The sequence below is a fragment of the Dendrobates tinctorius genome, unplaced genomic scaffold, assembly GCF_039654945.1.
Source record: "Dendrobates tinctorius isolate UK_male_01 unplaced genomic scaffold, ASM3965494v1 ptg000083l, whole genome shotgun sequence".
NCBI lineage: Eukaryota > Metazoa > Chordata > Amphibia > Anura > Dendrobatidae > Dendrobates > Dendrobates tinctorius.
This window is the reverse complement of record NW_027361751.1, coordinates 21,956,996-21,970,140: the sequence shown is the minus strand read 5'-3', so window position 1 is coordinate 21,970,140 and position 13,145 is coordinate 21,956,996. Positions and strand designations below refer to the sequence as shown.

The 13,145-nt window shown below is 45.4% G+C and overlaps 1 protein-coding gene across 8 annotated transcripts in view; it reads left to right on the top strand.

Annotated features, from left to right (window-relative positions):
* The window catches only part of MAST4 (microtubule associated serine/threonine kinase family member 4), a 699,637-nt gene that overhangs the window by 510,797 nt on the left and 175,695 nt on the right, over positions 1 to 13,145 (top strand). Inside the window, exon 1 of one of the 8 annotated variants that reach the window (XM_073584204.1) lies at positions 8,147 to 12,332. The exons of 6 other annotated variants lie outside the window; for them this stretch is intronic. In XM_073584204.1, the coding sequence (XP_073440305.1) occupies positions 12,247 to 12,332 (86 nt within the window). In that variant the 5' untranslated portion in view covers positions 8,147 to 12,246. Of the gene's footprint in view, positions 1 to 8,146; positions 12,333 to 13,145 lie in introns of those variants that run through there. One more of the 8 variants, XM_073584206.1, reaches the window with a different exon arrangement.

The following is a 13,145-nucleotide window of genomic DNA, read 5'->3' as shown; positions in this document are numbered from 1 at the left end:
ACAAGACACTGACGCGGAAGTGAAATCATTCTCAGACCAAACAGTGATTCTGAGCGTGTTGTAGTGTGCGGTCCACTTCTTTAATTAGTTTACAGATATTAGCAACGCTTTCCAGGACAAAATAAAACTTTGTAATGGATCTAATCAGAAAAATTTGCTATTTATCTTCCACTCTCAAATCATGAGTAAAATCTGTGTTCAGTGAAGACTTAAGGGGGCTTTACACATAACGTTATCGCTAGCAATATCGCTAAAGCGTCACCGATATCGCTATGTGTGATACCTCCGACCGGCTCCCCCGCTGTCTGTCGCTGATCGCACAGCTCCATTTCTCGTCGGCTGCTTCCTGCTGGGCTTCCTGCTGGCGCCGATGAGCGAAGCGTGGACGCAGGCGGGAGCACGTCATCATCGCCGCGTCTGAAAGGTAAGTAACGACCGCTGCTGCGTCGCTGTGAGATCTGCCTGTTTGGCAGCTCATTAGCGAAGATTTGGCGATGCACCAGCGATCCTTGCCAGGTTGTATCGTGGTCGGGATCGCTGGTGCATGGCTAAATGTAAAGGGGGCTTAAGCTGGAGTCACACATAGCGACTCACCAGCGATCCCGACAACGATATCAACTTGTCAGGATCGCTGGTAAGTCGCTATATGATCGCTGGTGAGCTGTCACACAGCTTCACCAGCGGTCAGCACGCCAAGGTGAGGAGCAAGCCTGGGAGCAGCGGACAAGTGTGCCTGCTGTTCCACTCCTCCACCAGCAGAGGGTGCGCCTGCATCCCCGGCCTCTCCTGGCGGCGTCCTGCTGCCTCCTGGTCCCCAGCGTGCATCGGCGGCGGCAGGTACACACTCCGCGGGCTCCTGGTCCCTAGCGTTAGGCGGCGGTGGCACCTGTAACTCGCTGGTAGCTAACGTACACATCGGGTATCCAAGGGACGCGCGTCCCTTGGATACCCGATGTGTACGTTAGTTAGCATCTGATCGCTGGTCTCCCGCCTGTCACACGCAGCGATGCGTGCTGGCCAGTGGGAGATCAGCTATGAAAAAAATGTCCAGAGGTTTCTTGCAGCGATCAGCGATACCGGCAGGGGGGCCGGTCGCTGATCGCTGTCACATACAGCGATCTCGCTGGTGAGATCGCTGTTGTGTCACAAAACTTGTGACTCAACAGTGATCTCGCTAGCGAAATCGCTATGTGTGACGGGGCCCTTACTGAGATAACGGTTGGTGCTTTTAAAATTCTATGGAAGAGGGAGGAGCTAGAGGCCAACTTTCTGCTACAAGTTCTTCTAAAATGACCTTTTATAGTTCTCCATAGAATGTTATGAGAACCAACTGTCATATCTGGTAATTGGAACCTTTTTGAATTGAGAATGAACAGTGCAGTGGAGGAAATAAGCAGATTGATTCATTAAGTTTCTTGGTTTCACATGTTCTAATGATTTATGAAAAAAAACCCAATGGTTACTCTTTAATTTTAAGCTTGAGAGCAATACAAATATATTGGGTTACATTTTGTCCTGCCCACCCCCTGTCCACGTAGTGACGCCAGTGGAATCTGTCTGGCTGTGTCTCGTGTTCGTATTGTTTTTGTTTCGAATGCTGACGATGGAAATCAAGTTTTAGCCCCATTGACAATGCTGGAGATGGAATCTCTTTGTAACAGCCTACTTTTTTTATATCTGAGGAAGATAATTTGGAGAAGTAGTTGTATAAGTATGAATGGAGGCTGGTCTGGGTATCTTCGAGTCACGGGAGGCTATGTGTGGGAAAATAGCATGTGAGGCCATCATTAGCTGATTGATTCCTTTGTGGTTGGCATATTCATTCTTATAAGGTAGTGAGCACGATGGTGATTCCTGATACACAGTATTGAACCCCATAAGATAGTTTTGTTTTTTGAAATTAATCATAAGGGGAATAACTTGGACATGTTTCCAAAATATTCCTAGAATTTTCCCAGAAAGTTTGTACACCCAGTTTCATTGAAGATGTGTGACTAGTTTACATAACTTTGATTGCTAATATTAGACTGTGTGTGATTGTGCTAGCAAAACGATCATTCACCAGAATATTGTTTATTTACAAAAGCACTCCTCTTCCTCCCATCAAAGTTTTTATCCTATTAATATATTGCAGTCATCATAGTATATAGCACTGTGTACTTACAATTGCTCATTTTGCCTTTCTACCCAGCAAATTTTTCTGTTTTCCATTAGATCTATGGCATCACATTATTAAAACCTGACTAGCTGAATCCTTCTAAGCTCTATGTAGAAACAGGAGGTCAATTTTCCCTTCATGAGTCATCATTAGAACTACAATCCTACATAACTGCAAATTCCCTGTCAGGGGGAGGAGGCAGCAGGTGGGTCAGGAGTTGAAGAGGGGAATGATTTTTGCAGGGACAAGAGACTTCCTGTTTGTAGATGGAGCAGAGAATAAAGAGCGGGGCAGAAAAGCAAAATGAGCAATTGTAAGTACACAGTGCTATATATTATTATGATTGCAATATATTAACCCCTTCTCGACCAGTGACACAGCGTATGCGTCATGAAAGTCTGTGCCAATCCGACCAATTACCCATATGCTGTGTCATGACTTTAAAGCCCGTTTGCGGGTCGGCAATGAAAGTTCGCCCGACCCGCAGATTCAGGGGGATTTGTACTTCACCACAGGGGGTGTGGCTTTGCACACACGTGGCTACGATCACTCTGATTGGCTGTTTCACTTTTAGCAGCCAATCAGCTATAGTAATATTTCATCAATGAAATTTGATGAAATATTACAAACCAGCCATGGCCGATCCTGCAGTAGCATCGGACATGACTGGAGATAGGAATCAGACCCCTCCCACACCTGCTGACGGGGTCGATCGGCCCCCGTCATTGAATGACAGCTGTGATCTGCCGCCGCTGTCATCATCTGCTCCCCCCGCCTTCCCTCCGTCCCCCCCAGCTTCCAATCACCCCCCTCCCACCCCCCGGTACCTTCCGAGTGCCGCTGTCACTCCCGGTGTCCCGCGGTCCAGAATCATGGGCGCCGCCATCTTGGAAAATGGCGGGCGCATGCGCAGTGCGCCCGCTCGAATCTGTTGGCTGCTGATTCGATTCATTCATTTTTATCACTGTGATAAACTCTCACAGTGATCAAAATGAAATAAAAAGTAAATAACCTCCCCATTTATAACCCCCATTGGTAGGCACAAATAATAAAATTAATTATTTTTATTTTTATTTTTCCATTAGAGTTAGAATTAGGGTTGGAATTAGGGTTGAAATTACGGTTATATTTGGAATTAGGGTTAAGGTTGGAATTGGGGTTAAGATTAGGGTTAGGGGTGTGTTGGGGTTAGGCTTGTGGTTAGGGTTAGGGTTATGGTTAGGGTTGGGATTAGGGTTAGGGGTGTGTTGGGGTTAGGGTTATGGTTAGTGTTGGGATTGGGGTTAGGGTTGTGGTTAGGGGTGTGTTGTGGTTAGGGTTGGAGTTAGAATTGAGGGGTTTCCACTGTTTAGGCACATCAGGGGTCTCCAAACGCGACATGGTGCCACCATTGATTCCAGCCAATTTTGCGTTCAAAAAGTCAAACGGTGCCCCCTGCCTTCCAAGCCACGACGTGTGCCCAAACAGTGGTTTACCCCAACATATGGGGTATCAGCGTACTCGGGACAAATTGCACAACAACTTTGGGTGTCTAATTTCTCCTTTTACCCTTGGGAAAATAAAAAATTGTTGGCTAAAAAACTATTTTTGTGGAAAAAAATTATTTTTTTTATTTTCATGTCTCTTCGTTATAATCTTCTGTGAAGCATTTGGGGGCTCACCGGACATCTAGAAATGTTCCTTGGAAGGTCTAGTTTCCAAAATGTGGTCACTTGTGGGGGGTTTCTACTGTTTAGGCACATCAGGGGCTCTTCTAACGTAACGACGACCACAGACCATTCCATCAAAGTCTGCATTTCAAAATGTCACTACTTCCATTCCGAGCCCTAACGTGTGCCCAAGCAATGGTTCCCCCCACATATGGGGTATCGGCGTACTTAGGACAAACTAGACGACAACTTTTGGGGTCCAATTTCTCCTCTTACCCTTGTGAAAATAAAAAATTGCGAGCTAAAAAATCATTTTTTGAAGAAAAAAAATGATTTTTTATTTTCACAGCTTTGCGTTATAAACTTCTGTGAAACACTTAGGGTATGTGCGCGGATCCGCAGCAGTTTTTGCTGCGGTGTACAGTACCATTCTAACCTATGGGAATCAAAGACCGCAGTGCAGATGCTGCGGAATTTTCCACGCGGTTTTGCTGCGGTTTCTAAACCGCAGAAAGAATTGACATGTCAATTCTTTCTGCGGATTCTGCAGCTATTTACCGTCTCCTCCATTGTGGAGATGATAAACCGCAGGGCAAAACCGCAGGCTAATCCGCAGATAAACCGCAGGTTATAACTTCCTAGCAAAATAAAAATTTGTTTCCAAAATTGTGCTGATGTAAAGTAGACATGTGGGAAATGTTATTTAGTAACAGTTTTGTGTCACATAACTCTCTGATTTAACAGAATAAAAATTAAAAATTTGAAAATTGCAAAATTTTCAAAATTTTCGCCAAATTTCTGATTTTCTCACAAATAAACGCAAAAATTATCGACCTAAATTTACCACTAACATGAAGCCCAATATGTCACGAAAAAACAATCTCAGAATCGCTAGGATGCGTTGAAGCGTTCCAGAGTTATTACCTCATAAAGGGACACTTGTCAGAATTGCAAAAAATGGCTTGGTCATTAAGGTCAAAATAGGCCTGACATGAAGGGGTTAAGAGGATAAAAAACTTTGAGAGGAGTGCTTCTTTAATTTAATTGGTTGCGGCAACTATTCTGTTGATGAAGCTGTGTTGTGCAGCTCCGCAACTGAGCAGTTCCTGCCATATCTGGCAACAGCTGATCGGAGGGGGTGCCAGGTGTCACACCCCCACCTATCCGATATTGATGACCTAAGGATAGGACATCAATGGTAAAGTCCGAGACAAGCCCTTTGATGAGATAAGAAACTTTGTCTGACTAAAACATTAACCCCTTTCTGACCTTAGACGCAATAGTACATCCAAGGTCAGATCCCCAGCTTTGATGAGGGCTCCGGCGGTGAGCTCGCATCAGTCGGGACATTTCAGCTGTTTTGAACAGCTGACATGTGCCCGCAATAGGCGCAGGTGGAATCGCGATCCACCCGCGCCTATTAACTAGTTAAATGCCTCTGTCAAACACTGACAGCGGCATTTAACAAGCGCTTCCGGCCACCGGGCTGGAAATACGGGTATCGCTGACACCTGTCACGTGATCGAGGGTCAGCGATGCGTTGGCATAACAGACCTCTATGGTTGTTGATGCCCGATTGCTATGAGTGCCACCCGGTGTTAGGCGCTCATAGCAATGCAGTAATTCAGTTACATATAGGATGTAGCAGAGCTGATCAGGCTATGACAGCTTCTAGCCTCCTATGGAGACTATTGAAGCATGCCAAAATGTAAAAAAAAAAAAAAAAGGTTTTAAAAATATGAAAAAAATAAAAAAAACATAAGTTTAAATCATCCCCCTTTCGCCCCATACAAAATAAAAATCACACATACACATATTAGGTATCGCCGCTTTCAGAATCGCCAGATCTATCAATAAAAAAAAGGATTAACCCGATCGCTAAACGGTGTAGCAGGAAAAAAAATCAAAACGCCAGAATTACGTTTTTTTTGGTAGCCGCAGCATTGCATGAAAATGCAATAACGGGCGATCAAAATAACTTATCGGCACATAAACGGTATCATTAAAAACATCAGCCAGGCATGATCTCACGAAACCCGAGATCATGAAAAATTGAGCCGCTACGGGTCTCGGAAAATGGCGCAATTTTTTTTTTTTAGCAAAGTTTGGAGTTTTTTTTCACCACTTAGAGAAAAAAGAACCTAGACATGTTTGGTGTCTATGAACTCACAATGGCCTGTAGAATCATAATGGCAGGTCAGTTTTAGCATTTAATGAACTTAGCAAAAAAGCCAAACAAAAAACATGCGTGAGATTGCACTTTTTTTGCAATTACACCGCATTTGGAATTTTTTTCCCCCGATTGTGAGTACATGGAATGGTAAAACCAATGATATCTTTCAAAAGTACAACTCGTCCCGCAAAGAATAACCCTCACATGGCCATATTGACGGAAAAATATAAAAGTTATGGCTCTGGGAAGAAGAGGAGCGAAAACCGCAAATCCGAAAAAAGCTGGGGTCATTAAGGGGCTAAGGCTGCATTCGCACATCCATGTGAATTATTTTTGTATCGGACAGCACACGATAAGGTGAATACAGGACATATACTCCCCAAATCCTTTTTCTGCATTTAAAAAGGGAAAGGATGAAGTCATTTGATGAAGCTACGGTCTGCTGAAGGAAAGTGTGAAAGTTATTTTATAAAAGTTACATCAGGAACTTTGCAAATCTGCCCTTTATTTTTAGCCACATTAGTGATTGAACACATCAGATGTGTTTTGTGTGTTATTTTATGGTAGTAAAGTAAGTAACAGAGGCGTATCTAGGGGTTTGGTTCAAGGGGGGGGGTGAAACTTCTGAGGGTGCCCCTAACCAGGTAACCCTGACTTACCAGTGGATGTAGGAGAACCTCAGCAGATCAGTGCGCTGTTACTGAAAATAATCCCCATACAAAGACAAACATCAATATTACCGGCATATGGTGACTGTGGTAGATACCAGCCCTGCAGAACATATAAGGCTGCAGCACAGTTATAGATGGTGACTTACAGCTGACGAGTGACTTTCTTTCTGGTGGAATCTTTCACTTTTTCCATCTATTCCCTCTGGCCCAGACCAACTTGACAAATTCTCTAACCAGGACTCCTCTGTAGAGATTACAACAAAGACACATCTGACTTCTCACATTTCCTGCACCATCTCCATTTATCCACATCCTCCTCACCCTGTGGATACCCCAATACTGAGCAGCTGCTGCTGTATGGGTCCCTATTACTGCTCCTACTGTGTGGTCCTGTGTGCCCTCTAATTTTCCTAATACTGAAGCCCTAGATTCCCCTTTCATTGCACTTGTAAAGTATGATGATGATGTCAACAAAAGTGCCCCTCAAACACTAAGATACCCCCATAGTGAATTCCTCCACAGTACCCTCTACTTGCACAGTATGATGACCCTACTGTACCCCACCCCACAACTGTCCCAGAAAAGTATGGTGACCCCCAACACAGTATGATCCCCCAACTGTGATCCTCACACAACCCTCCATTTAGTATGATGGTCCCACACCTCTCCACACTGTATATTGCCCCCACACAGTGTAATAAACCCTGCACAAACTTCCACACTGTATAATGGTTTGCATATAGTTTAAAGACTCCCACATAAGCCTTCAAATATTTTAATAGCCCCACAAAGTCCTCCATGCAGCATAATGCACCCTATGTCCCATATAGTATAATGCATATCCCCAGTCCTCACAGCATAATGCATCCCCACATGATCCATACAGCATAATGCATCCCCCCATGGTCCATATAGTACAATACATTCCCACCATGGTTCATACAGTATAAAGCATGCCCCCCATGCTCCTCAATACAGTTTTATCTGCATACAGTGTTCTAAAAAACAATACAATACTCACCTCTCCTCCCCGTTAATCCGCTGCTCTGGTTTCTAGTGATGTGTTGGTCGCGAATGATCCGACACAAAGAGCTGGCTCCCTGCTGTGAACTATAGGAGTCGGCACCCCAGTGAGAGCCACTAAAATCCCCGAATGGCTCTCACTGGGCCTAAAATCCCTATGTTCGGCAGGTGTAACTCCGCCCACCCGGATAAAACTCCGCCCACTCAGCAAACTAATTGGTTCATAGAAAGTGGGCGGGGTTTACACGGTAGGTGTGCGGAGTTTCGGACGCCTGCACATGTGAGCAATAGGGATCCATTTAGGATCCTAAAAGAGCTGGCTCTTTTTGGTGAGTGGAGCCATGAGAGCCAGATCACCAAAAAGAGACGGACTGCCCATCACTACTGGTTTTCGCAGCACCAGCTTGTCTTCTGAAGCGTCGCACATCTCAGCGTACAGGAGCCATTTAGTGACGTCATCGCACTGAGACATCAGACGCTGAGCAAGAATGATGGGAGAGGAAGCGTCAGCTGACGCTCCTTCCTCCAACTTGCTTTCATCTGTATCGGCTCCCAGCAGATGCCTATACAGTTGATCTTGCTGGAGGGGCCTGTGTCAGTGCTGGCACCGCTCCCCGCCTCACGGGCCCCATAGTGGCAGAGCAGGGAGAACATGCCTCCCTGCTCTGCTGCACAGTTTAACTGTATCAGCGTGCGCAGCATGCCAATACAGTTAGAAGTAATGTAGTCCCGGGTGGTCCCCTCAGAGCTCGGGGCCGGGACGGCTGCACCCTCAACCCCCCCCACCCCACCCCACCCCACCCCCTGGTAACTGCACTACTGTAAATCAATTTTGCTCCCCTTTGCTGCCCACCTTTCCCGATATTCCTCCCTTTGCCCTCCCGCTTGTTCCCTTTGCCCTCCCGCTTGTTTCCATTAGCCCCCTTGCTCTTTCCTTTTTCCCCTTCACTCTTTCCCTTTGTTCCCTTTGCCCTCCCGCTTGTTCCCTTTGCCCTCCCGCTTGTTCCCTTTGCCCTCCCGCTTGTTCCCTTTGCCCTCCCGCTTGTTCCCTTTGCCCTCCCGCTTGTTCCCTTTGCCCTCCCGCTTGTTCCCTTTGCCCTCCCGCTTGTTTCCATTGCCCGCCCGCTTGTTTCCATTGCCCGCCCGCTCGTTCCCTTTGCCCGCCCGCTCGTTCCCTTTGCCCGCCCGCTCGTTCCCTTTGCCCGCCCGCTCGTTCCCTTTGCCCGCCCGCTTGTTTCCATTTGCCCCCTTGCTCTTTCACTTTGTCCACCTCCTCTTTCCCTTTCCTTATCCACACTGATATGGTAGCCACGTTCCCTAGGTGGTACTCTACTAGATAGTCATTTGTTTTGCAATAAAGCTTGATTGCATAATTTTCTCCCATCGAGCATTGCCTGTAAAATTCAATATCAATGCTGATATCTTAAAAGGGAATCAGTCATCAGGTTTTGGTGCCATAATCTAAAAACAGCATAACATAGGGGCAGAGACCCTGATTCCAGCAATATGTCATTTACTAGTCTCCTTGGTGTAGTTCTTATAAAATCACTGTTTTATCAGCAGGAGATTATCACTAAAGAAATAGTAAACTTGTTGCAAGGTCGTCCAACCCTGCCCCCACCACTAATTAGCAGCTTTCCATATAGACTGGCCACTTTCTGTTTTTGAACAATCGGTGGTGTGGGGGAAGTTATTAAGAGTGCAGCATTCAGAGAACTATTAGATCTGCAGCACACAACACCCTTTTTAATCAACGATTAAGCAAGCAGCCCAGTAAGTGATACATCGCAGGAATCAGAGTCTCTGTCTCTACATCATGTTTCTTTCAGATGGAGTAGCAAAAATCTCGTCATAGATTCCTTTTAAGTAGGCCAGTAATTCCCCCATTTTAGACCATGCGCTGGTGATAGAATAAAAAATGTTAATTCAGGAAAATCCTCAGGACCATGGCAGGCGGGAGACATTATTTACATAGGAGTCATGCAAACCTGTCAATACAGGCTGTCCAGGGTGTAAGATAAGTGGAGTCCACAGGGAGCCCTCCGTATATCCCATCCATACAGAACAGCCATGTACACAGAAATGCAGGGCTTGGTGCAATGTTAATATGTCACAGAGTATGTGTGTGTGTATATTGTGGTGTAATGACCACTGTGTCCACTAGGGGGCGCTGTGTGGATGTTCCAAGAAAATGGATGAGTGGCAGAATCCTGAAGGATAGTTATGTATCTCAAAGTGGGTGGCTTTGAGATGGAGACTAGTGTATGTGTGATCAGCAATATCATGGCTGAGGTGTTGTTTCTAACTATAAGGGAGAAGTCTTCAGGTAACTAGAGAGATGGGCGGGGTCTGGTTACCTACAAATCCACCCAGGGGTGTGTCTGAAAACGCCTATAGTAAAAGGCTATGAGTGTGTGAAGGACCTGTGATGAGGTCATAGCCATGTGACCCAGTGGGTGTGGCCAGGGTAGGTCACAAGGTGTGAATGCTGGGACCTGATTGGTCCAGTTTGGAAGGTCCCGTGAGGAGAAGGATCTCCTCACTAACAGCCTGTGGGGCGGCTGTGTGTGTAATGGCTGCCAGCGTCTGAGAGTCCCTGAGGAGTGAGTGGATGTCTGCAGCCTGGAGATACAGCCATATGGGAACCCTGACGTGGGTGAGATAACCCTGGGACTAAATAGCCTGTATAATGGACGCTATGCTGTAATGTGAAGCTATATAATGGACGCTATGCTGTTGTATATTGCTGCTGTGGTTTATGATGGTGGATAAACCTCACGGACTGATATGGTTTTATGGAAACCCTGTACCGGATGTGATTTATTGGCTGCCAAGCGAGTGTCCCCCAACCTTGAATGACAGCGCTATCTCACAATATATTATGACTCTTTCTGCTTTTAACACCGGAGGAATTTATCATATTGGAAACTTAAAATCTGTGTTGTGTGCGCGTTGCCATTATTTGCAGAAAATGTATCAAACTGATGTTTGATACATGCGGCACATATTCAGATATTACAATTGTGTTTAGAGATATTACTCCACTTTTCATTCTCTACCCCCTACGACAGCGACTCTTTGACTTTTTAAGCAGTGAGTCCTAAATGTCCCTTCAAACTTTATTTGCAAAGCTGACCGCGCCCCTGTTAAAAAGCGACAAGAGCAGCGTACAGTTGTCAATTTTTGGGCGCACAAATGGCATGTGACAATATTTGCAACATAGCAACAAGTGTGAGGGCAAAAAAAGGAGCTCCCCAGGCTGCTGATCCTGCAGATAGCCGCGAACCTTGTAACCGGTGGGTGCTAGATCCAGCTGGTGTATCCCAGCAGTGACAGGAGGGAGAATGCAGCACAGCCGGCCGGTAAGGCTAAAGAAAACCTGTATTGAAATCCATTAAAAAGAAGAATGTCCAAGAAAAACGATAAAACTGGCACGTTTTTGGTGAAAAACGCCCTGAATCACGAACGTTGTTCATTTTAATGAATTTAAATAAATAGGTTTTTTTTATACTTACTGCTGCATTTTCCTCCTTCGTTTTATACATTTGTGTGTTTTTCTTTTTTCTATTTGACATATTTCTGTATCCTGGCTGTTGGAGATTTCATGCCAGGCTATTTAATGTAATATTCAGGCTTTGGAGGACGTGGGGTTCTTTTTTGCCTGTATTCTGGGTGCGCCATCTCCTTTATCTGTGTTATTGACGCTCCGCTTCCTGCACAATTGACCAGAGTCAACAACTGTACAATCGGTGTTGTTTACCAGCTGATACATTGTGGCACGGTCCCCACCAGGCTGCCTCCTACCATCGCATGTTTGCCTTCTATTACGCTTCCTTATGCCGTTCCTTTCTCTTTAATTTTTCTTTTTTTAATTCTCTCCTTCGTTTGAAATTTTTTAAACATTTTTTTTTTTTTTTTTTTTTAATTTTCCATATTTTTTTTTAAACTCTGTTAAAGCGATATCAAAAGTGGCAGGTTCGAGTCTTGTGAAAGTCCCCGCGAGCAGCTGCTGACAGCGTGGGGACGTTTATGTGGCTTTTCTCCTCTTTTTAGACCTTGCATCTGTTTTTTTTCGCCACCGTGCCTGTTCCTTCTGCGTGCACTTTTTCCTTCTGGCAGAGAGGGGATGAATGTTAAAATCACAGCGAAAGTGATCTGTTCCTGGGTGGATTGATTACAGGAACACGTCTCTCCCCTGTGGGAGTGCATGAATGGTAGCTGCCTGACATATGACAAGGTGCCTCAGCCTGAGTGGCACACAGAGTGCAGGCTGTGGGAAGCACTGAGCCTCAGCCTGTCTAATTGTTTGGATACGCCTTCTAAACAGGAGGTCAGGCTGCCTTATGGGAGTCATTGTGCATGTGTAGGGGGGAGCTGGGAGGCTATGGACCGGGGACAGCCTTGTGGTGGTGGAATATTTGGTGCCGGCTACAGTTGAGGTTGCCTTTTCCGTGTTGTTGTTGGAATCTACTTTCACGCAGCTGTAAAGTCGTCTCCCGGACATTGTTATTCCGTATTATGGAGGAGAGCGTCGCCTGAGCTGAAACGAGCGTCTTAGTGTCAGCTTTCAACATGTCAGATTCCAATTTCTGGACCGTGCTGTCTAATTTTACGCTGCCTCACTTAAGAAACAGGAACAGGCTCCGACGCACGCAAAGGTAAAAAAAAGTTAGGTCGTTTACTTGCACTTTGTGCTCGTCAGAATACGTCGAAGACGCTTTATTTGTAATATGAACTGTTTGACGAAATATTTTGTTCTTTTTTTTTCGTCTTCACATTCCTGTCTTTTCCAGTGTTTGCAGAGTTTTTGGCAGGCAGTGCACGCGGCAACACGTGAAACGTTTCTGTACACACTGGGGTCAGACATTAAAAGGATGGGGTGACTTCACAGGATGACCTGATGCTTTTTGGGCACATTTGAATAGTTTGGTGGGTCTGTAGTGAACGGTTGTTGTCGTCCATGGTTTGGATGATCTAACCTCGTACTTGGTGTCATGTACATAATTGTCTTGTTCTTATAGTTTCTACGCCTTTTATAGTTACATACAGAATGTATTTGGTATGTGACCGGAGTGGGCTTGGTGATCTACTTCCAGGGTCATACAGGTGGCCCTCATTCCCATCAGAGAGCTGAACTTTGAGCTTGTAGCTTACTGTACTGTATGAGATCATGTAGGACTAATGCAGTAATAATACTAAGCTCCGTGACTGGTTCTACATCATCGTCCTCTAATTACAGACTAACCAGGAACGACTGTGACAAGTCCATGACCTAGCTCTTACGATGAGGGCCAAACATGGGAAGCGTTTCATTGTGTGAATGTAGCCGTAGGTCTGTATGACATCTACTGTCCATGACCGTACACTTGCCCCTAGAGCTTCATTAATCCATATTCGCATCTCTTTTATAAACTCATCCATGTGTCCGATATTTGAGAGTCGGAGCAGGTCGCGTTCTCATTTATTCTGCA